Source organism: Theropithecus gelada, chromosome 17 (genome assembly GCF_003255815.1).
Source record: "Theropithecus gelada isolate Dixy chromosome 17, Tgel_1.0, whole genome shotgun sequence".
Taxonomy (NCBI): Eukaryota; Metazoa; Chordata; class Mammalia; order Primates; family Cercopithecidae; genus Theropithecus; species Theropithecus gelada.
In genome coordinates this window covers 66,943,295-66,968,466 of record NC_037685.1, presented here as the reverse complement: position 1 = coordinate 66,968,466, position 25,172 = coordinate 66,943,295, and the positions used below count along the sequence as shown (strand labels likewise).

General features: G+C 36.0%; 1 protein-coding gene across 3 annotated transcripts in view; it reads right to left on the bottom strand.

The window, feature by feature from the left end:
* Positions 1 to 25,172, bottom strand: part of NBEA (neurobeachin) — a 752,078-nt gene that overhangs the window by 132,591 nt on the left and 594,315 nt on the right. For all 3 annotated transcript variants that reach the window (XM_025364271.1, XM_025364273.1, XM_025364274.1), the window contains 3 exons: positions 6,453 to 6,570; positions 6,016 to 6,118; positions 1,635 to 1,750 (listed from right to left, as the gene is read on the bottom strand). In XM_025364271.1, coding sequence (XP_025220056.1) covers positions 1,635 to 1,750; positions 6,016 to 6,118; positions 6,453 to 6,570 — 337 coding nt within the window. The remainder of the gene's footprint in view (positions 1 to 1,634; positions 1,751 to 6,015; positions 6,119 to 6,452; positions 6,571 to 25,172) is intronic.

The following is a 25,172-nucleotide window of genomic DNA, read 5'->3' as shown; positions in this document are numbered from 1 at the left end:
TGAGAAATAAAATTGAGTTGGGGTTTTTGTCTTACTCACGTATCATTTAAAAATGGTAATTCATTTTTGAGTTCAAATTAAGAAAAGTATAGTTTATAAGGCTTTTAAAAATGTAATATCTCTAGGAGAATTAATAACAAGGTGTTTATATTTTAAATCACAATATCACTGAGCAAAAAAGCATTTGTATAGCCAGAGAACAAACAACATAAAAAGCAAGAGAACATTAAAAATTAGTATAAAACAAGATGATATAAGACCAAACATACCAGTTATTACAACATACGTAAACATATTAAATATTGATATTAAAAGATTAAAAGTCCAAGATAGAGTTAAAAGTTAAAATTCAACTTATGCTCCAGGACAGAAAGTTGGCAGATCTGGGATTCTATCTCTCTTCTCTTTGGTGCTGAAAGTTACGTTCTTTCTGCTACACCATGCTATTTACTTAAATATGCTAATGAAATTAAGTTCTTTACATTTCAGATGTTTAAATTCATTCTATTTATAAATAATATGCTAATTTAATAGTACAATACATTTCTTTTATCTTTGAGGGAGTAAACAGGTTTATTCAAGATATATATGTGTGTATACTACACATATGAATAAATGCATGTATATATGAACATATATACATGAATGTATTGGTATTAAAATGAAAAAGCATTTTAATATATCAAATAGCTTTATTCCCTTTTGTGGACAAATCAAGTTTTGTCTATTTAATATGTATCTATTTACCCATATTTAATATATACCTATAGTATCTACAGTCACACTTATGTATGATAGATTAAAAAAGAGTAATATTACATAGTTATATTTTTAAAGTAATGATTCAGAGAAGAACACTGCTCTAAATACACGGTTGTGAACATTCATTCATAACAAAACAATAATTACGGTAAGCATCTTTATTTATGTGGTTATTTAAATTCATCTAATTGCAAAAACTTTTTGTAGAGCCTGGTTTATAGAAGTAAACTCTTTGTAATTCATCATGAATAAGGGCTTTTGGAGCTTAAGAAAAAAGATGAAGTACTTAAATCTCATAGACATGTTTAACCACCGACAACTACTGATTTAGCAGAAAACAAAGCCACTACCTCCTTTTGATTTGCAAGCGTGGTACTGTGGAGGTTGATGGCAGTTACTCATAATTTAGAAAATGTAATCTGATTTTGTATTTTTATTTGCAGATTTTAAGAAAAAAAGATGCTGTAACCTAATCATGCCATAATCCAGGTGACATCTGTACTAGGCAGAAACCTGTTGTTATTCTCCTGTCTAGCTGCTATTGCTGAGAATGACAAAGTAGTGAAATTACTTTTCCCATTATTATTTCCAGACACTCTGGCAATGGTTTGTTGACTAATAAACCTTCAGACAAAGCTGTCAGCAAAGGAAATGGCAGAAGGAGAGCAAGGAAAAGCCTCTTTAACGATAAATGCATCTAAGAGTTTGGTATAAGCTTGTACAGTTTCTGATAAAATTTAATGTGAGTGCTTCAAAATTTTCTCTAATGCTGCATTTGAATTCCAAAGAGAAAAATGTATTATATCAGGCTACATTACCATGATTTTGATGAACATAAACATATTATTAGATTAAAGAATGAGACATCTTACCTGCAATCGTATTAAGGAACATCAAATATTCGAAGTTTGAAATTTCCCTTCTTTGCCAGCGCTGAGTCATATTGGAAGATTTATAAAGCTGTCGAGGAGTGGCCAATGATATCCTCCTAGCAATTAAGCATAGCATAACAAACACAGTCTCTTTAATTCTTAATTTTAAAAAATCCAGTATTAACTAATATATTAGTTTGGTAATCAATTTAAAATAATTTATGGTTTATCATTCTTAGATGAATTAGAAAATATATTTTAATTGTAGAAATTAGCAATATTTGAGAATTCCATTATGGAGAAGATACACTTAATTACTCAGTATAAAACAGTTTGAAAGCAACCTTACTTGTAAAATCATAGCTACAAATGAGCATTTTACAAATCAACAAGAAAAAAAAGTAAAACTATACTTAAGATAAATCAAGTAGTTTTTAAACAATACAGCAAATCTGCTCCATGTCAACTAGGTAGGTAGATAGGTAGTCAGGTAACTGCTTACATGCATTTGACTTAATGTCTGTCAATGAACATTTTAGACTTGCCTTCACACACAGAGTGTGCACACACGCACAGCATCTGCCTGTACAATATCCCTGCAATGGTGTAAAATATAAACAACTGGGAACTTTGAAAAAATGCATGAGTCCAGAAGAAGGGACATAGGAACAGCCTAAGGGAATAAACCATGATAATTTGTCCAAATTATGAAACTTTCCAGGTTCAACATGTTCATCTAAAAATAATGAAAGCCGTTGTATTTAGAAAAGTATGATAAAGCTATTGGGTTTTTAAACTGATTGACAGGGGTTCTCAAACTTTTTCAATTCATGGCACCCTTAGTATCTCCATAATTTTTCACAGTGCTCCTTGGCCAAGAGAAATATCTTACAATTGTGTTTATTAAGTAGTTAGCTCTAAACAACTCAATAAATATTTAACATCTCAACAACTGAGTAGCTGTTTGAAAACACAATACTCATAAACTTAAAGAGAAATATTTATATTTCATTCTTAAATAACCACATTTACTAATGGGGTGTGTATGTCTGTTGGACACTGCACAGCTTCTGAAACCTTGGAATCAGATCTGACACCATCACATTCATTTCCTGTTCCACACTGATTTTTCATGTGGCTCTTGTTTTTGAAAACAGTAGCCACCAAACACCAGTTTCTCAGAGGTGTCACTGAAAAAAAATGCAGCCCTATCTAATCATTCTAAGTTGAAACTTGGAACTAACTCGAGCAAATACTTTGTGTGGTATCTGACAAATGTTGCTGTTTTTCCCTAAACAATTAACAAATGCCCTGCAGTACCCCTGGGAATTCACTGTGATATCTCAGAACGCCTTGGTGTTCAGTTTGGGAACAGACTTAAGGCTATTTCTGTTACTCATGGATTATTAACATGAGTATTCACATGGAATCTTAATAGGCATTGTCTTGTACATAGCACAAAAGATTATCAAAATATCTCTTGCAAAGATATTTTCCGCATTTTATGGTAGATAAGAGTGCCATTCTGCTTGAGTAGTGTTATTCATTCTTTCAACCAATATTTATTGAATTCCTAGTAAGTGTGAGGCTTGCGTATTGTTACCCAGTTAAGTGACAGGTTTAAGCCTAGATGCAGGGTCTCCCCATTGCCACTTGGTACTTCTAAGGATGTATATCTAGGGAAGTATATAAAACTGAGTCTGTAAGAATATTATTAGGAAACTAATAATTAGTTGAGCTTTTGGGGGGAAAACAAGCCAAGGACAACAAAATGATGTTTAAAGATAGAATGGCATTATGAATTACAGAGAGACCAAAACTACTGAACCACTCTTTTGTTTTCAGTTTTCTTATAGAGAATGATCTTCCAGCTGGGCATGGTGGCTCTTGCCTGTAATCCCAGCACTTTGGGAGGCTGAAGTGGGTGGATTGCTTGAGTCCAGGAGTTCGAGACCAGCCTGGACAACATGGTGAAACCCCGTCTCTACAAAAAATACAAAAATTAGCTGGGTGTGGTGGCATATGTCTGTATTCCCAGCTACTTGGGAAGCTGAGGTGGGAGGATCTGCTGAGTCTGGGGACATCAAGGCTGTGGTGAGCTGACATCATGCCACTGCACTCCAGCCTGGGTGACATAGTGAGACTTTGTCTCCAAAAAAAAAAAAAAAAAAAAGAATGATCTTCCAAATGTCAAAAAGAGACCAAATGTGGTTAAAGGGGAAACAATACACATAATAGGTAAGAAATATAGTAAAAGAGCTTCTGATTGTTTTAAATTAATTCCAGTCCAGACAAGTCAAAGAATACTGAGGGAAATTATACATGCCATATAGAAACCTCTATTAGTAATCTTTCAGGAATCATTGAGAAATATGCCAGAAGACAGGAGATTACTCTTAAAAAGGAAAAAGTTAGACCCATTCGTAAGTTCTTAATGTCAATTCCTGAGTAAATTCTTAAATTGATGACTAAACAAATAGTATGTAAGCACTTGGGAAAGGAAGTAATGATTATTATGAGTCAGCTTAGATTCAATAAGAACAAGTCTTGCAGAACTAACCTCATTTTCTTTGATAGATGAAATGCATTTTTCTTTGACCTGTATTTTATATAAGTGCTTCATTATCTTAGCTTAATATCTTAGTTTAATCTTGTCGTTCTACTAGCAAATATCTTGAGCATGTGTATACATGTCAGTGAATTGGTCTTACACTGTAAGCTTAAAGAGAATAGATTAAGTTGCAATACAACGTAACCCTAGCTGAATAGCACTTTAAACGCACTGCTGCAATTAGGCACTGTGTTAGGTTCTGTAGATCAAAGGATAAATCAAACACAGTCCCTGTCTTTCAAATGTCTGTAGCCTATTTAAGGGAGGATAGACAAAGATTAGTTTTCCTTTCCATCCATACAGTGCTGTGCAATAATTCTCAAGGACATAACAATCTATGTGGTAGACACTGTGGTATCTACCTAAAGCCAATCTCCCTTTGTTCCTCATCCACAGAAATCTTCTTTTGTTCATGTAAGAGCTGGCAAAGAAGGCCGGGCGCAGTGGCTCTTGCCTGTAATCCCAGCACTTTGGGAGGCCGAGGCGGGCGGATCACGAGGTCAGGAGATCGAGACCACCCTGGCTAACACGGTGAAACCCTGTTTCTACTAAAAATACAAAAAAATTAGCCAGGTGTGGTGGTGACGGCGCTTGTAGTCCCAGCTACTCAGGAGGCTGAGGCAGGAGAATGGCGTGAACCCGGGAGGCGGGGCTTGCAGTGAGCAGAGATCCTGCCACTGCACTCCAGACTGGGCGGCAGAGCGAGACTCCATCCCCCTCCACCCCCGCTCAAAAAAAAAAACCACAAAAAAACAAGAGCTGGCAAAGAATCAGTGGCATCTTTTTTCCATAAAACCTAGGGAATGACTGGGCTAAGCCAACGGAACTCACACCTCTCTGGCGGTGATTGTTTTAGGAATGGGAAGGTGACTGTATTCTGGCCAAAGGGACTTGAGATAAAGATTGCTCTAGGCTTCTGAGAAATACATTCCTTCCTAAAACAGAGAAGCTTGAAGAGAAATCCTTTGTGTCTTTTTCCTACTGTAATGCAGTTATGTGAAGATGTAGTAGCTGGAGAAGCAGTGGTGATTTTGTGAACACAAAGCCAATAGAGTTCTGACATCACTGAACCTCTGAACCAATACCGGCAGCACCTTAACTCCAGATCTTTTATATTAAACACACACACACACCAAAATACCCCTATTGTTTAAGTCATTTTCAGTTAGGTATTCAGTTATTTGGAGCCAAAAACAGACAAACTGATATCAGCAATATGAATAACTACTGATTACGTTTTCCACTTACATTAGTATCTTTTAATAATATAAGATTTCAAAATGATTCTTCTAAAATACCAAGATGAAAATCTAGGAAATGTGGTTACCAGTATACCATAATTAATGACTATTACACTTAATAAACTCTAAGGGTTTTATTGCTTTAATGAAGAAGCATTTATACATGGCATTTATAAAAACATTTATATGCTATTACATAGCAATTAATCATTTATGATCTTGAGGCTTTTGCTATGTTTCCTGTAAGATTTTAACAAGCAAGAATGTCTTAACTATATGCTAGCTATGATATGCAATCAAGTTTTTTACTTTCTTATTTATATGTATTAAGTAAAAATCTGCCCTAATCATTCTGTCATTCTCAAAATAGCTATTTTCATAATCTCTATCCCTACAAATAACCTTCAGAGAAAGAAAATTCTTTGGTCTCTGAAATAATTACAATGTTATAACCACATTTACATTGCTGTAATATTGAGATTGAAATATGTTAACAAGCCATAGATAATATGTAATATGATATAATTACCTGGCTTGTGGCAAACCATAGCTGGTCCCTACTCCAACCCGAGGCAAGCTATAGACAACTTTTTTTACTGTTGCTTGATCAGGGAAATTAAACATAACTGAGGCTGTGGTAAGAAGAAAAAAACAGGGTTTAGAAAACCACAGGAAAGTTAGCCATCAATTTTACAAGTCATCTTCAAGTGCCTATCATGATTTATTTGTAAAGGTAATGAATCTTCATGAAAAATCAGCTTTCAGTATAACTTTATCCATGAGAAACAAATGGGTTCACATTTCAAACAAATTCATTCTTTTTTATTTTCTAAAAAGAATTTATGTTTGTTTAAGCTAAAGCATATCAGAAATACAGTGGGAAAAATCAAGACATTATCATACCATGTAAATGAATAGTACGTAAATATGAGCACATTTTCTTTCAAAATATTTAAGTGGACTTACTTCGGTTTGCCATAAATACTTCCAGAGCAGTGTTTTGTAGAAGGTAACGTCTTGAAAATACAGCTCGTATCTCGCTGAACATCCATTTTCCGTGAAGTCCCTCAGTGTATGCAAGAACCTAAAATAAACAGTTTAAAGGGAAGTGTCAATCAATAAAATATGGATTTCAGATCTTCTCTGACAGTATCTTAGTAAAAGTCAGAAAACTAGAAATGAATTCACTGTCTGTCACAACGCTGTCAATAATTTGATACTGTGTATTTGCAAAATTTCTGCCTTTCTAAATTGTCTCAGTTGGGTCTTGAGGAAAAGAAGGAGTAGAAAAACATATTCAAAGAGACTCTGTGACTTAAAACCAAAAATATATGATCACTTTTCGTTCTTGTATATAATTAATTGGACCAGGTGACCACCTGTGAGACATATATTGTTGGTTCTTTCCAATATCCTTTCTCCCCTTTCTTGCTTAATGGCAGCCCAGCTACCCACAAAGTGTCCATATGGTCCACCCCAGGCGAAGGATCATGATTGGTTTAATCCAGGGGTCAACAAACTTTTCTGTAAAAGGCCGGAGAGTAAATATATTCAGTCTTTGCAGGCTATATGGTCTCAGTTGCAACTACTCAGTTTTGCCATTGTAACATGAAAGGAGCCATAGACAATGTGTAAATAAAGGGGTATGGAGGTGTTCCAACAAAATTTTATTTACAACAAGTATGAGCTGAATTTGGCCCCCAGGACAGAGTTTCGCTGACCCATGGTCTAAGCCAATCATGACAATGTTATTCCCTGCTTCCCCACATTCCCTTGTAACTTTGTGGAAGGACATTAGGCCAAGCACTGGTTAATGAGATCAAAACCAAAAGCAGTTGAGGATGTTTGAGAAAAGCTGATGAAATGAGTCATAGGTAGCTGGCATACCACTTTGCCCTTCCTGCTTGAATGGAGATGTGATAGCTGAAACTGTAGCAGCAATTGTGTAACTATGAGAGGAAGGCCAAGGTTGGCTCTAATATTGAGCTACTGAAACAATCACAGCAACTATCCATATCTGGACTTCTGGTTACCATGTAATAATCTATATTTGATTAAACTACTGTCCTCAAATCTACAACAAGCACATTCCTTCCTGATACACCAATGTGTATTAACAATTCATAGGGACTTTTCTGCTTGCTTTGGTATACTCTGCTGCACTTATATTTGCTTTGGTGGAAATGAAAACAGTTACTGAGTTTTACATATATTATATTCATTTTACATACATTATATTCATATATACATTTGAAAACAAGTTATGAAGTTTCTTTTTACATTTCCTTTCTCTAGGAAACATAAAATATATAAGTGTATAATATGTTGGTCTTTACTTTTCGAAAATCCCATTTTGTAACCCTTAATTCAGTTTTTATCTTTCTCTAGACATTGAAAGGTTTTCGGAGGCAGTCAGATGTCTATTTAAATCCTGAAACATTTTGGAGCCATTCAGACTCCTACTTAACTCTCAGCTCTGCTATTTACCAACTACAGTATTTTGAAAAACAATTATTTGACTCCATCTGGTTTTCGTCATCTGAAAAACAGTGATAGTGACACCTGGGAATGGTTAGTTTAAGCAGAGACAAAGAATATACAGTATATGACCCTGGCTATTAAGTTCCATTGATGAATTGATATCTCCTTGTTGTTGAGCATCAGGTGACAATTGGTTTTTGGTTTCTAAATGCAAAACAACTTCTTGTATATTTCACAAAAGGGTTATAGTGATTTGCCACAATTTATACTTATACATTGTTTGTTGGCTATAATGGTTTCCATATTTGATTTTCATAGACCAGTATGATTTTTAAAAAGGAAAGGGATAGTGACACAGGATTAACTCTTTTTTTTTTTGTCAAGTAGGAAACATTTTAAGACAAAACAGCCACAACAACAAAATCTATCTTCAAATATAATCATTATTTCACTAAGGTACTAAAAATATTATGGCCATTTGAAAACCCAAACAGTAAAGTGAATATAATATCAGAAAAAATGATAGGTCTTTCCATGAAAGTTGTGTTGGCACCCTTATACCAATAGCGGTATGTCAGAAAGATACCTGTATCTATATTTCTAGGTCCAGATATATCGATATCTCACATGTGTATATACATACATAGTCATATTTTGACCTATTTTTTCCTTCTGGAGCTATGGTGCAATGACAATTTGACCAAGCTTTTCTTTCCATTAAGGATGTTATCAGTTTTTATGTTAGTTATAGCAAGCAGGTAGCTCCAAAAAGCATGTTAGTTTGACTCCTTAAGTGCATCATGTAAAACTGTATTTTATAAACTGTGCCAATTATTCATTTATGGCCTTCCATGTGCAAATTCACCCTTAATTCCTTGCTCTGTGAAAATGAACCTGTGTCCTTAAAATACTTTTCCTTTGCTACCTGGCATAGCATTAAACTTTGTCAGGAAAGGGCACTGAAGAGACCGCACAGGAGGAAGGGTTTTTTCTTCTCTGTTCTGGTGTGCTCACTTGGCAGGCGCCTGTTCTCCAGCACTTGGCTCCTGGGACGCATGATGCTCCCAGCACCCAGTGACCAGCAGTTTCCTCAGTACTTCCCTCACCCTGAGCCGTTTTGTAGCAGAGTGCTTCTGTTGGGACACCTCCCATAAATGGCTTCATCAATTCCCTCTTTTTTTACTTTTGAGACAGAGTCTCACTCTGTTACCCAGACAGGAGTTCAATGGCATGATCTTGGCTCACTGAAATCTCCACCTCCTGGGTTCAAGCGATTCTCCTGCCTCAGCCTCTTAAGTAGCTGGAATTACAGGCATGCGCCACTACCGCTCGGCTTATTTTTGTACTTTTTGTAGAGACGGGGTTTCACACCATGTTGGCCAGGCTGGTGTCGAACTCCTAACCTCAAATGATCCACCTGACTCGGCCTCCCAAAGTGCTGGGATTACAGGTGTGAGCCACCATGCCTGGCCAATATTCTTTAGAGTTATCTTTATTTCTTACTAGTCAGTCCCTTGTTACTCAATCTCCTGGCATAACTTATATTATAATTATATTACACTTTTCCCGTCTAAATTGCCCTCTGATTCCTCTCCCCTGACTGGATCCCAGCTAATACACAAACTCAGTTTTCCTATCATTCTCTTAGCTACAGCCTGGGACCATAATGGTCCTGGGGACCCTCTGCAGCAAGCAAAAAGGAACCTAAGATCAGTAAAGCTTAAACACAAAGAGGACAGGGAGAGATCACAAAATTAAAAGAAAATGATTTTGCTAGTAGCTTCTAAATGGCTTAGGAAGCAAACTCTGAAAGACAGATCCAAAGGTCCAAAGCTATTTTGAACAATGGCAGCATCATTTAAATAAGTGTACAGCCCTTACCAAAGGGGACATGGGAAGAAAAATTATTTTTATATACGCTCTTACATGCTTTTCCAAAAATCTGCCTAATTACTTTACAATAACCCATGTTATATTTGAGCATCTGAAATCCTAAAAGGGCTGATGAAAGACAATGTTCCGAGCTAGACACAATTCCCTGCTAGGAAAACCCAACAGAGCCTAGGGCCATTTTCTTTTCTTTTCTTTTTTTTTATAGCAAACCACCTCCTGCTTTCCCTGCTTGTTTCCTTCAAGACTGATCACGGAATAAGATTATCCTAAAATTTTTTTATTTAAAAAGAGTTTCGTTCCATAATACATTTTTATTTAAAACATTTTTAGATCTACTCCTCTCAGCTGCCTTTTCTGACACGCAATTTAAGAGTTATCATGTAACTCTCTCTCTCTTTTTTTTTTTTTTGTGATAGAGTCTCATTCGGTTGGCCACGCTGCAGTGCAATGATGTCATCTCCTCTCATGCAACTTCCGCCTCCCAGGTTCAAGCGATTCTCCCACCTCAGCCTTCTGAGTAGCTGGAACTACAGGGGCGCGCCAACACAACCAGCTAATTTTTATATTTTTAGCAGAGACGACGTTTTGCCACATTGGCCAGGATGGTCTTGAATGCCTGACCTCAAGCGATCCGCCCACCTTGGCCTCCCAAAGTGCTGGGATTACAGGCGTGAGTCACAACACCCAGCCTATCTTATCACTGTTTTAATTCTGCATATGAAAATGATTAATTTTCTTCTTTGTTTTTCATCTGTCCCCTCCCTGTGACATGGAATAGAGAATAGGACTCTCATCTATCCTATTTACTGTTCGATACACAGTGCCTAAAACAGTGTCTGGCACATATGTGCTCCATATACATTTGTTTGTTTAATAAATCACAATGGGAAACTGATAGAAATAGTACATATGGGGCAGGTTCTAAAGAAATCGTACAAAGTGTGTGCGTTTTTGACTCCTTTGTTAAACCCGAAGAAGCTCTCTCCAATGTGGCCTTCAGACTTCTCATGTTTATGTCCTAATGGTATAGTCCACCAAACACCCCTGCTGACTTTAATCAAGAACCAAAACAATAATCTAAATACAGCTGGTTTCTCTTTTTTAGTAGTTTAATTTGCACTACCATGGAACTTTCGACTGGGTTAGATCCCATTCTGAGAAGACACTACCTTTACAAAAAAGGATTCCTCGACTCCAGAGGAGTTATGGAAGGGCTTTAGGCTAAGCAATTTTGACTTGATATTATGGACTTATGTCTGTCACGTGGGAAAATGTATACTAAGGTATGTCAAAGAATATCATTTGGAAGCCCTTCTTGAGCATCAATTTTGTTTCTGGTAAGCAATTTAAAACATTTTTGTAGTAACATTAGCACAGGCTGGAAAATAATGCAGAAACAAATGAATTGTTAAGATAAAACACTGCTACTCAGATAAATGTGGTTACTGTGGCTTCCTTGGACTATATCCCAAGGCTCCATTACCCTGTTCTGCTCACAGGCACTGGGAAAGTCCTGAAGCTTAGCAGGAAGGTGGCAGAGTGAGATTTGAGGTACAGCACTAGGAAAGCATGTGGCGGGTACAGTGGAATGCTGTGGGATGGGGGCAGAATGACTGGAGGGGATGCTACTTCAGGCAAATGATGAGTTAATCAACCTGTATACATCTCATAAATGTAAAGGAATATCAATCACAGTCAATTAAATACTGAGTTTATGGTACATTTCTACAGAAATCTGGGCATCAAGCCCAGGTCTGAAATATGGCCTGATACTATAAAATTGTCTTTTTTATTTATACCTTTACTGGTTACATAATTTTCTATAAGTTTAAGGACATTCTATAATAATTCTTTCAGTTTGTTTTTTATTATAGTCCAAGATATTTTTCTAAGTCATTTAAGTACTTTCATGTATACTTGAGGTTTATGGTTTTGTTTTCTTTCTTAAGCCAAGCTTCCCACATCATGTAGCTTGTGCCTGCCTGTTTCTTCAAATTATTTAATATACAATGAAATCTAATCAACAAATACGATCCCATCCAGCTTCATTTTTGAGAACTGAATAAACATAATTTTTGATATATCATATAGATCATAAGCACGAATATTAAAGCATCTTGACCCCAAATCTTATGGAACTTTGTGATTTTCTTACGTGACAACTGATACTGAGCTAACTGCTTAAAATCCAAAAGAAGTGAAGGGAGAGAGTTCACGCCAGCCTCATGCCCTGAGATCTGCCCCTTTCACTTACGAATTTTAGTTCACTTATGAACTAAAGTACATAGAAAGTAAGGTACATAGAAAGTAATACAATACAAATGTCACAGAAATCCCTTGTAAACCACCTACCCAAATATGTGCTTAACACATATTATCTGATGATCACGTTGAAAAATACAAGGCTGCTGTGCACTCATGTGTATCAGACATGTATATGTTGTCAGAAACATGTAAATGACTGTCAAATCACAGATGAAAAAAGTTTTATCTTTTTTTCTTTTTAAGGAAGCTAAATATTGTGCAACCTAAAAAAGTACTTGTTTAGTGATAGCTTTGCTGATCTCAAATCATCTAATGCATATATTAGCACAAGTATTACAATTTTTTTCTTTGAATACGAAAAAAAATCTAAATTTTGTTTCCAGTTGAATTTCCTGTTACAAATTGATGAAAATGCTGCAGACGGCTGTGCAAACCCTTTTCAGAGCTCCTAAGGTTGTCACATTCAATCCACACTTGCAGTTTCAACAGTTTAATTAAAGGGCTTGTTGTGGTGCAATTTAAAGTCACAAATCCCTATTACTTTTATAATTTCATATAAATTCGGAATTTGTGGCAATGGCTCAGGATTATAGCAAATACATTCAAGAAGAATAGTTCAAAAGAAATTTCAGGTCTACACTGATCACCCATGCTCTTTGTAAACTGTCAGCTGAATGGAGAGGATCCCAAGGCCCTGAAGGAAAGTCCATCTACAAGGCAGGGAGGCTTGACTTCCAAAATGACCACTTGGAAGACCATGTCTGACAGATACCTGCTGTGTGGCACATGCGGTGACGATGTGCGGAGCAGCTACGGAACACTCCCTTCCCACCTCTCACCACACGTCTTGGTGATGCTATTTCCCTACCAAAGACGTGGAGAAACGTAAGATAGTACTGGTTCTCTTTCCATCTCCTTTTTCACATTGCCATTCTACCACTTAAAAAATAAAATAAAAAATGGTATTTCTCTGTGGTGTATTGATTGGGGTATAAGATCTGTTGAGGGGTAGGAGCCTCAAATGGGATGATTCAAAATACCTGATAGAGGCATTGCAAAGTGAATGTTTCCAGTGACTGGACTAAAAAAAAAATCCTTTTGCAAGTCAGATGTTTTCCCAATTCTTTACTTTCAAAGAGAAGTTGGATCTAAATGGGCTGTCAATTGAGAGATAATTAAAAATAACTTCTGACAATAGATCCTTACATGATTTTTAGCACACAACTTGGAAGGACTAGAAAACACTGAATAACGGCCGGGTGCGGTGGCTCAAGCCTGTAATCCCAGCACTTTGGGAGGCCGAAGCGGGCGGATCACAAGGTCAGGAGATCGAGACCATCCTAGCTAACACAGTGAAACCCCGTCTCTACTAAAAATACAAAAAAAAATTAGCCGGGCGTGGTAGCGGGTGCCTGTAGTCCCAACTACTTGGGAGGCTGAGGCAGGAGAATGGCGTGAACCCGGGAGGCAGAGCTTGCAGTGAGCCGAGATCGCGCCACTGCACTCCGGCCTGGGCGACAGAGCGAGACTCCATCTCAAAAAAAAAAAAAAAAAAAAAAGAAAACATTGAATAACATTGTCTATAATACATCTTCGACATCCTATTTACTTATGTGAACAAGATTTTTCAATACCTCTATAAAAAAGAAAGTTATAAGTAGCTCTAATATTGATTCCTATATTGTTCTAGCAATAAATAATATTCATATGTGCATGTGTTAACTATTCATCTCATTAAGAGATGAATTTCTAATATAATTTCAGTTTTTATGCTTAATTATTTTTCAAAGTTCACAATATATGCTGTTGTATGACTGTATGCTAATAATATTTGTAACAATTCATTTCAGAATAAAAATTTTAAATACTTAGAATGTTATGGTCTTAGGAACCTAAAAAACTAAAGCTTTAATCAGTAAGGATATACACTTTTTGCAGAGTAGTATAATATAGTGATCAAAAAAGACTCACAAGCACAAATATTTTAGATTAGGTAAATCTGGGGGAAGAAATTGACAGGAAGTATGAGTTCAAAGAGAGAAATTATATAAAATGTTCATTTGAAAAAACAGCTTATTTGTATATCTCTTAAAACAGATGATAGTAATCAAATCACTATTCTACTTATTTTATTCTACTGGATATATCTGAAAAGTAATATAAAAATTTTATTTTCAAATAGTAATACTTAGAACATACTGGATATCACATCTTTTTAAAATATTTAAACTTATGGAAAATTTTAATTGTTAAACATGTGCAATGTGGTATAGAGCTTTATAAAATTCTTTTACAAAATTGGCGAAGAAAAGTTAGAGAACAACTGCTATAGACGACTCCTACACAATAAAGAAATCTTCAAATATCTGGCAGAAGAGTTTCACTTTAGCTTTTTACTCAATTAATAATGAATACTATCATCAAAATAAAAATGTCACGGGCAGGCACTATAGTTAGTAAAATGTAATATGGACCAAAAGATTGATCAAAGAACCAAATCACTCCATAAAACTTATATGGAAAATAATTAATCCTGATGAAAACAATTCAGTAATATAAAACTGAAAATGGGAAAAGTTGGAAATGGCTTAACTGTGAGGCAAACAAAAATGATCAAGAAATGAAGCTGGAAAAATGAAGGTTTCCAGAAAATACACCCTCAATGAAAATTAAACAATGCTGCTATAACGGCTATTATAAACACAGCTATTATAAAAACAGCCATTATTGGTACATGGACATATGGGTATACAGTGGGGGGGTCAAAACATCCTACAGTTGGGGGAAATATAGGCAGCCCATCCATGGAGAACTTTTGATTTAATAATCTTGATTTTTTTCTCTAATTCATCAATTTATAGACTTGCTTATCTTAGACTTAAGGCTTCCCCTGGGTCTGCCTCTTTTACTAGCTGTGAGACCTCAGGCAAGTTCGTTAATTTTTGATGTTTTGGTTTTCTTATCTAAAGATGGGGAAAAATAATGGTACCTAACTTCATGGGGTCATTGTGAGATTGAATGAGATATTAACAGTTCTTTTCAAAAAATGCTCAGCACTGCGCCTGGCACATAGGAAATGCTTAACAAATGTTAGCCTACTACTGCAATTACTCCCTACCTTTTTGTGCATGTGTACAGACACACACACATACATACACACACACACACACACCCCCCATGCAGACCTCTGGTTCTAATCTTTGTTGATGACATCACCAAAACAGATGTAGAAAATCTGGACCACAGCATATAACCTTTTACTGAACTAAAAGCCACATTTATTGTTTCTTTAGTGGTAGTTTGTGTCCTAGACATTACTGGAATCATAGTACTCAACTCTTAACTACGAAGCCCAGCTATTGGGGACACGAGCTACCAGTCTCATTATTAGTAGTGATAAACTGTAAGAAGGCTTCTTCTTTTATAAACAGCCCATAACTAGGTCAGCTCTTTTCTACCAAGTGTTCTCATGGTTTATCAATTTTATTTCTCTTCAGTTACTTTCATTTAACAAATATTTATCAACTGACCATTTTGAACCAATGGTGAACAGGAGAAGCAGAGTCCCTGATTTCTAGGAGTTCACAGTTTGGTGGAAAATCACAAGTAATGGGAAAAGGCAGGGGAGTGGGGAAAAAGGAAGTACCAAGCAGAAGGAACACCACATATGTAAACATGTATGTAAAGATACATAAACACAGTCCTGGGTAGGGGGCAATGGACCCAGACTGTGTGCGCATATATTGTAAGAAGCACAGAGGTGAAAAATAAAATTAGAACAAAAAGGGTGAGTGGGCAGCAGGATGTGGGGCTAGATCTCACAACTCACATTAGAGTTTGGACTCTGGTCTGAGAATAATGGAGAGTCGCTACAAGATTTTTAACAAAGCAAGAGGTGAGACAATGAAACTGGCACTTTAGAAATCACTGCTGTGGCTGCAAGGTAGACACTATTTGTGCTACAGAAGTGCAATACTGTTCCAGATCTACGTAAATGGTATTTTATACTCATTAGTTAAGAACCAGGAACTACTCAAAAGAGCATTATTTGTATTTCTCCAATAGCATCTCTTACATTGGGGCAGGTCCTTTTAAATTGATCTATCTTATTACATACATCCTCTAAAAAATGAACTTAATGAGGATAGAGACTGAGTTGTATTCTATTTTTGTATTCCTTATAGAACTTGCACAGAGAAGGAACTCAATTTTTGTTGAGTAAAATATTTTAAAATTAAATTTACAAACAAACTGAGTTGCAGCTGGAGTCCTCTGTGTCTACTTCATCTTCAAACACATACTTTTAAATCATGGTAAAACTCTCAAAACTAAAAATGATACTGGCACAGTTGCTTCATTTTTGTCCTACTCATCAATGTTCTCATGTGTAAATACTGTATCTTTGGCTGTGTTTCCTCATTTTCTCAAATTTGGCATACTCTAAAATCTTTCCTTTTTCTCTCTGCTATTATTTTACAAAGGGATGAGGTGGGAAGACCAGAACTCTATATTACTGAAAATAAATGAATTTCTAGTTTCCAGTATTTCATTTCTATACTGAAAACATTAACTTCTCTTTGTATTATTCTGCATACTACTAATTTTTAAACTAGTTATATTTGTATGTCTTCTCTCTATAGACTTACTGATTTTCTTCTATTTCAGATCATTTGGAGTTCTGGGTTAGAGGTTTTTGTTTTAACTAATTTTGTAATAGGGTCTGATTTTACAAATATTATGAATTGTCAAGACACATTATTTTCTCTTTTTAAAGATATTTCATATTACAATTTTAGATACAGCCAGAATGAAACAAGATTACAGGGTAGAGTTGCAGTAATCATTGTTGCAATAGTCAAATATGACTTAATTAAAAATATTTTTTCCCTAGTTAACATTTCTTTATGCTAACCTGAAGAAAACTACATATATTACAAATACTAGTGCACTTTTTGATTTTAATCCATTACATCTTTGAACATTTTTTAAAAATTTGCATCCTAATGTCATGGAAATCAAAATCATAGTACAATGTATGCCTATGAAGCATAAATACTATGGTACGTAGTAGGTATTTTAAAAGTGGCAAATGTTACTATTAATAGTAGTATAAAATTCCCTATTTAGCAAAAATGTGCATTCTTCCTAGCTCTTAAATTCTAACAATCGTGAACACTTTTCAGCTCCCCGGTGTGCCATGTTTTGTCACACTCCTGTGCCCCTGCAAATGATATTTCTTCTGACTGGCAGATTCCTTCTGATTTTGTTCTTCTGATTAACTTCTATATGACTAATGATTAAGCTAGGAGACCCTGCTGCTCCTACTGGGAACCCTGTACCCACCTTTTTATAGTATTTACCAAACTATAATTGTTGGTTGACTTCTTGGTGTCTCCCACTAACCTACTGACTCACAGAGGGCAGGAATTCTGTGTATCTCTGCATTCTTCATACTTAGCACAGAGCCTAGCACATAGCAGTGATTTAACACACTAATGAATTATGAATACTTTTCTTGATTTTTATTTAGTAATAAACATGTGCAGAAAAGTTATTAATCTACATGGTCTATAATGATTAAAACCAGCCATATTAAAATATTCCAGAGTGATTTCCAGTTTGTTACGGACTGGACGGAACATGGGTGATGCGCTCTTTGGAAAAGCTCCTTTGTACCATGTTTATTACCAATGATGCCACCACCCTGGATTGAACCAGGATGAGTACTAACATTAAAAGTACACGTTGAGCATCTCTAATCTGGAAACACAAAACCCAAAATGTTCAAAAATCAGAAACTTTTTGAATGCTAACATGAGGACACAGGTAGAAAATTCCACGTCTGACCTCACGTGACAGGTCACAGTCATAACGCAAGTATGCGACGCACTGTTTATTCAGTGCCTCACGGTGGTTACTGTACAACGTCTTACCTTCTAATCAAAACCCATGATAGGTAGAGACTAAAGCCCGCATTGTCTGTTGTTGCTGCTGTTTAACAGCTGATCCAGGTATTCTGTGATGTTACTGTGCTGCTTAGTTACACTGAACACATTTGTTTTTACATGGTGTTAATAGTGTGTCATATGTTTTTAACTGTTATGTGCTTACATATGAATAAGTGTAAGAAAATGATTGCTTATCAGTAGCATATAAATTCAGTTTCAAGAATGATAATGATGCCAAATAACCACAGACTGTCCACATGGGTGGTTGAGGTAGTGACACCTTTGCTTTCTGATATAGTTCAATGCACAAACTTTGTTCCATGCACAAAAGTATTTAAGATATATTGTATACAATTACCTTCAGGCTACATGTATAAGGTATATATGAAACATAAACAAATTTCATTTTCAGACCTGGGTCCCATCCCCAAGATGTCTCATTATATATAGATACAAAATGTGAAAAAATTCAAAATTTGGAACACTTCTGATCCGAAGCATTTGCGACAAGGGATACTCCACCTGTGGTTATCTAAGTAGGGTAACTACAGTCTGTGGTTATGAAAACCATCAGAGCCACGCTATCATGAATTTAGCTGGCTGGTCCAATCAGAGGATCTCTCTTAAGATTTGAATTCAAGATATTCAGAGACAGCCCGAACAGGACAGTGGGAAGAAGCCAGAACTCAGCGAGGAAGCAGTCAGCAGAAATCATAAGGCAGCAGGAGTTCCGAGGAAGCAGAGCCAACAACAAAAGAGATGGGTTGGGGTTAGTGGTGCACGCAACAGGTCTCCTGCTCCAGATGAATCAGGTTCCACTTTGCCCTTGAGGTCAAGCCACACTGGCCTTCGTTCAGTCCCTTGCTACATACCATGTTGTTTGCTGTCACAGAGCCAATGCACATATTTTTCCCTCTCCGGAAATATCCTCCCCTGTTTGCCGAGTTCACTGCTACTCATCTTCGAGGTCTCTTTTTGCTTCTATTTTTGCACTGACCTCCCTAGCTAGGTAAAATCACCCTATCTTACACTCTCATAGCACCTATATGAGACAAGTTCTCTTCCCAGCACTTACGACAAATGTAATTTTGCAAATTCATTGTATAACTTCATTTTTTAACGTAATCTCCTCCACTAGACTATAAGCTTTTTGACCATTTTTTTCTTCTCATTACTGTATCTCTATCACTTAGCACATTGCCTGGTATGTTGTAGAAATTCGGTAAAAAATCTGTTGAATGATTGAATTAAAGGGTATATATAGACTCTGATTTCTGATTTTGTGCTTCTGATTAACTTCTACCAATGATTCAGCTGGAGACCCTGTATATATACAGTTATTCTGTAGTAGCAGAAGTATAAACAGAGTACTTGGTGCTATGTCAATGAGTGTCTGTGATTGAGGGAGACAGAAAAAAGTCGTTTGTTGGAGCTGAAAAAAAAATTCCAGTTTTTCAGAAGTCCTAATCAAAATTTACCATTTGTACTTTACTATGCTTTCCTAAAAGAAACTCTATAGTAGACACTACTGCTTACTTATTCGGAAACCATTCCACTCCTCCTACCCCGACCCCACCTCCCTGCCCCGTTTCCCTGATTGACACAACTCTGATCATATTCAGGTATTGACTTCTCTTACATCACTTCCGTGCCAGGACACACTGACCCCGTGGCCAGTTCCAGGGGTATATCAGATTTAGAAAACTTTCCACGTGCTGTGAGGGAGCCAGTGGAAGAGATGCTCTCTCATTCCTTTGAATGTTTCTGAGCTTATGTTGATGTTTTTGAAGTGTTGGAGCCACATTGCTATCAGTATAAGAATTAGGACAAACCAAGGATCACTGAGTAAAGACAGGCAATGTACTTGGGTTCTTGACAGCATCCATGACTAGCTGAATCAACCCTGGAGACCACCAGAATCCAGGACTGTCTGTCTGTCTGTCTGTCTATCTATCTATCTATCTATCTATGATCTATTTATCTATTTTTAATGAAGCCAGTTTAGTTAGAGTGTCTGTTATTTGCAGCTGACGATTTTCTGATATAAAGTGTTATTATCAGACGTTCGTTTCATGTCTCTGTTCTTTAAAGAAGGAAAAAAACATGACCAATACACACATATACAGGAACTCTCTGTATTAGCTGTTCAACTTTCTGTAAACTTAAACTGTTCTAAAAAAGTAAAGTCTATTGGAATAAAAAAAAAACATATGCAGATATCAAACATTTCCACACTTTATGTTCTAGAATAACTTCTCCTCCTTGTCTACCTGGTAAATTTCTACAATGTATTAAAAACTTACTGCTCATAAAAGCATTTATTCAAAAACTATTGACCATTTATCAAGTATCTTCCAGGTAGGTAGTAGGCTCATCGGGGACCAGAAAGAAAAGATGAATGTGAATTCTTTTTCAGGTTTTAAAGAATTTTCTTTTTCAGTGACAATTAGCAACTGAAAGCTATCATAAAACATGAGTCCAGGGTTTGTGAAGCATATTTTCACTTGAAAACCCGAGTGCCCCTGGGTATTCACAGGTGCTTGCTTCGGGGTCATGAGAATTGATTTTTCTTTGTCTTAAAGCTAGAGCTCCCTCAGCATCACCGTCTCCCGAAGAGAAGTGGTAGAATGAAACATAACCTCACGCAGGGAAATTTGCATTTTGGAAGTCCTTTTGATTGGGCCTATTTCATTGTGTATCTACCTAATATAGTATGAATGTTACCCTTGCCACATTCCCTCATCCTACCAGTATGTAGCAATAAGTATGTACTTTACTAGCACTTAGTTTTGTAGACTAAAGTAATTTTTTATGTATCTGTATGCCATGCTGTAGTAGAAAGAACTTGGACTTGGATGATGACACACAGACTCTAAAGTTTGTGTAACTTCAGGAAAGTTTCCCAGTATACTTGAGACACAATTTCCCTTATATAAAATGGGAACAATTACATCTACTTTGCAGGGTTGCTGTGAGTATTAAATGAAGTAACACAGCAAGTATCAAGTGGAGAGGTGAGCAGAAAGGCTGTGCTACATAGATGTGTTGAACAAATGAATTCACAATCCTCCCCACCCAGACCTTAGTGAACCCTCAGTCAGCAGTGATGGGAGCAGTCTCTGCCTTGACCTCAGCCCTGATCTTTTTCAATGCACTTTATTCTCTGATCCAATCTCAGTTTTGTGTGTCACATTGCCCCAATCAGCTCTGATTATTTCCTGGAATTTGTTCTTATATACTACTCACTACAGTTTTGAGTGTTCTGTCTTCTGCATTTGAAGTTTAACATAAAAAGCAAAACAAAACAAAAAACACCTTAAAACACCTTAGTGCTTCAACTACACAATGTACCTACTGAATTTCCCATGGTATTTTTGCTTCTGTTGCCAGTTTTCTACATTAGAAAAATTCTACATTAGAGGAAAATTAGCTCTTCAAGAAATGCAACTCAGTTTAACTGTAAATAGCACAGTAAATGCCCCTTGCTGGCAAATGAGTATCTTTCACAAATATCTATAATTGGGTAAAAAGATTATTTAGAGATTATCCGACTGGCAGGCAATGAAAACAGTATTTCCAGGGTTAAATATAACCTAAAAGTTTCTTCTGCATTTCTGGAATGCCCCAGGATTATTTTTTTCTCTTCTGCTGACTTTTTATTCTTTCTTTGTAAAGCTATTTGAAGCAAAATACTACTTTGCTGAAAATTTGCCTTTTATTTGTTTCATTTGAATATCATGAGCAAGTTCTCTGATCCTAGGCCAAGCCTGTTGGCATACCACGTCATTTGTTCACCAAACAAAAATTTAGTCAGCATGTACTAGGATCCAGATATTGTGCTAGGTGATGGGACACATTGTGAACAAGACAGAGACGGCCCCTCCTTTCATGGAGCCCAGCTTTTCTATTTGTGTCTTTATCTGTAAGATTGATAGGATGATACTATTTTACTGGGTTGTTGAAAGAATTAAATGAGCTACAGTACATAAAGTTCTTATCTCAGGAGTTTCCACTGTAATTACAGAGGTCACATGTCTACAGGCAAGGGCTGTCCAGAGCACTCACTGCAGAAAGGATGAACTAGAATGGGGATTTTAACTTAGCCCTCAATAGATGGCAGCTCTAATGAGGAATGTGATGCCATTGAGAGCACTGGAGGAAGGTGGTTGTAAGATTAAAACTGCATTTGCAAAGAGCACTCTGGAAGCAGTATGGAGAATGACTTGGAATGAGGCTAAACTATAAATCTGAATGAAGCCAGTAGGAAGTAGAAGAAGTCTGACTTAAGAGAGTTGCAACAGGTAGGAAGAGGGAAGGAAGAACAGACAGTTCGGAGACAGATAGGGCTGGAGTGTTTTGTTTTGTGCTGAGGTAAAGGTATGAAAGGAGTCTCGAGGGTTTCTGACTCCAGTGGCTAGGGGTTTTCTGCCATTTCCTAGGTTTAGGATTACTGGCAGATTTATAAGTATTGTGAAAAAGATAAGAAGTTCAGTCCAGACTTTAGATATGGCAGTCACTCTGTTTGTTATCACTCATATAAACATGAACTTCCACAAAGAAAATGTGTTAACAATAAAAACGATTAACCTATCGACACCTGACAACTTTAAAGGAATGATAACCAGTGAATGAAATACAAATTAAAATATCTAGTGTTATTAAAGCTTTGCTCTCCACTGATAATATAAATAAACCTAATATTATTTTCTCCATATATAGAGGTTATTTCTGTGTTTCAGTCAAAACCCCACTTTAATGTGGAATGTTTTCCCTGGTGGTCAGTATAGTGCGTGGCACACAGCAAGTACTCAATGAATGCAGCTGCGTGGAGTGCCAGTGTATGCTTCTCCAATATGCATATTTAGTAAATAAATAAAAATATATACTAGAGACATCCACATTGGCAAACTAATTTATAAAGGATGCAGCCCTTCTGGTTTAGAATTCCATATAGTAAATAGAGTGTTAATATATGTAGCTAATTATATTATAAAAAACGAGCTAGAATTTGAGGTAACAGAGCAGTTGATTTATGCTAGAGCAGAAAGATTCTTCCTGGGTATGTAGGTAAATTAAAAAAAATTCTTATCCTCAAAACAAATGACACTAATATTTAGGAGGAAATTTCATGGAGGAATGAGAAATTAACGTAGGTTGGAAGCAGTGAGAAAGGGACATATCTAAATGTGTATGTAATTTTCATAATACGCATTATAATTTGTTATGTTAACTAATATGGAAAAATAACATGCATGAGACAAACAATACTATTTAAATAATCCCGTCCCACAGACATTGAGAGGGTAACATTTTCCTTTTAAAAAAGCTCAAATAGATAAATCACAGAAAATAGTAAAAATGGCTTTTACTTGACTGAAAACATGCTTAAGTTGATTCATTGTTGGAGAAAGAACATTATATGAAAATACTATATTTTTAATCTATCAGATGGGTAAAAATCCGAAAGTTTGCTAATACTGAGTTTACTGTCAGAAAAACAAGTTCTCACTACATTGCTAGTGGGCTCACAAATAATAAAACATATCAAGAAAATTTTGGCAGCATCTATCCAAATTTTATTTCTATATACCCTTTGACCTGGTGATTTTATTTCTGTGAATTTATGCTGTGAATATACTCCCAGAAAAGCAAGATGAAATGTGTACCAGATCACTCACTGCAGCATTGTTTATAATAAGTTATGCACATGACTATTTAGAATAAGAAAGTAAATCTCAACAAATTACTAGTGTCTCAGAAATGAGGTTCTATTCTTCTGAGATCTTTTAAGGTAACTTAGTAAACTGAAACCACTGCACAATTTATTGACAACTCCCATCATCCCCAAGGCCTGAAGAGTAAGGGGCCCTGATGCTGAAGATTCATTAGCTTTACAGTCAATCTACTTCTGGTACAAAAGTATCTAGAGTGATGCATAGACTCAAACTGATTTCTAATTATTGTCATATTTTACTTAACTTCTAAACGTGTTTTTTTTTTTTTAAAAAAAGAGATAATAATTTCCTTAAGTTTATCATATCGTAACTAAGCTTTTTGACTGCACAATCAAAATATTTAATACTTAATTATAATTAACATTGTGATTTGATGTCATTTTTATTATTACTAGAATATTTGATGTATGTTCAACATTATATTTCAAAATATTTAAAAAGCTCTTTGAATACACGTGGAAAAATACCCCTTTACCTTCCCATTAAAAACAAATAAAGGGTTAATGGTTTCTCTGTTAAGGATTGATATGACTGTATTCAGCTGCTCTGAACCAGCTTTCCCTGAAAGGTACTTTTCATGTGATGAAGAAAAGATATTTTAATGCATTTTGAAATAAAAATTGTAGCCACTAATAAATGACGATGAATCTAAGCATTAACATGAAATTCAATGATAAATCGAAGCTAAATACAAACTATACTTCCTTCAACTTTTTAGCTCCAAAATAGGGTCTTACAAAGCTGTATTAAAAAAGGAAGTTTAATATATAATAGCTGACAATTTCAAGCTAATCCCTACTCTACTTTCTATGTCTTTTATGAGCCGCCAAAGCAAAGTCCAACAGACAGCATAAGATGAATCTCAGGTCCAGTACAAGCTTTTCAAGCCTAATCAAATGGGTGTAAAAACATATATAAAAAGATGAAAGCGCTTTGCTTTTACATATGGCAAAATAAATCAGTGAGAAGCTGAAAAAAGAAGTGAGATGTTCCATAGGGGCAGGTTAAGTCTGATGCTAATGCTTACTTAAAATGGTGACAGTCTGGAGTAGGAAAGCCTTGCCGGGCTGCTTTAATTTCTCCCTGGAATAGCTCTCTCCCAACCTTCTGCAGCACATCAAAGTCTCTGGAGCTCAATTAAAATTGGATTATATTGAAATGCTCTATCTATGGGAACTGTGTGCTCACTAACACTTTTCTCTCAGTAATACTCCAGATGACAGTTGCCCATCCCAATTTAAACAGTTGTCATAGAGACAGAGAACTAAAGCAGTGAAAGCTAACAATACAAAGGAAAGGTAAGGGCTGGGATTTCTGTGAATGAGGAATTCGATTTTTTTCAGCAACACTACTTATTACACCAA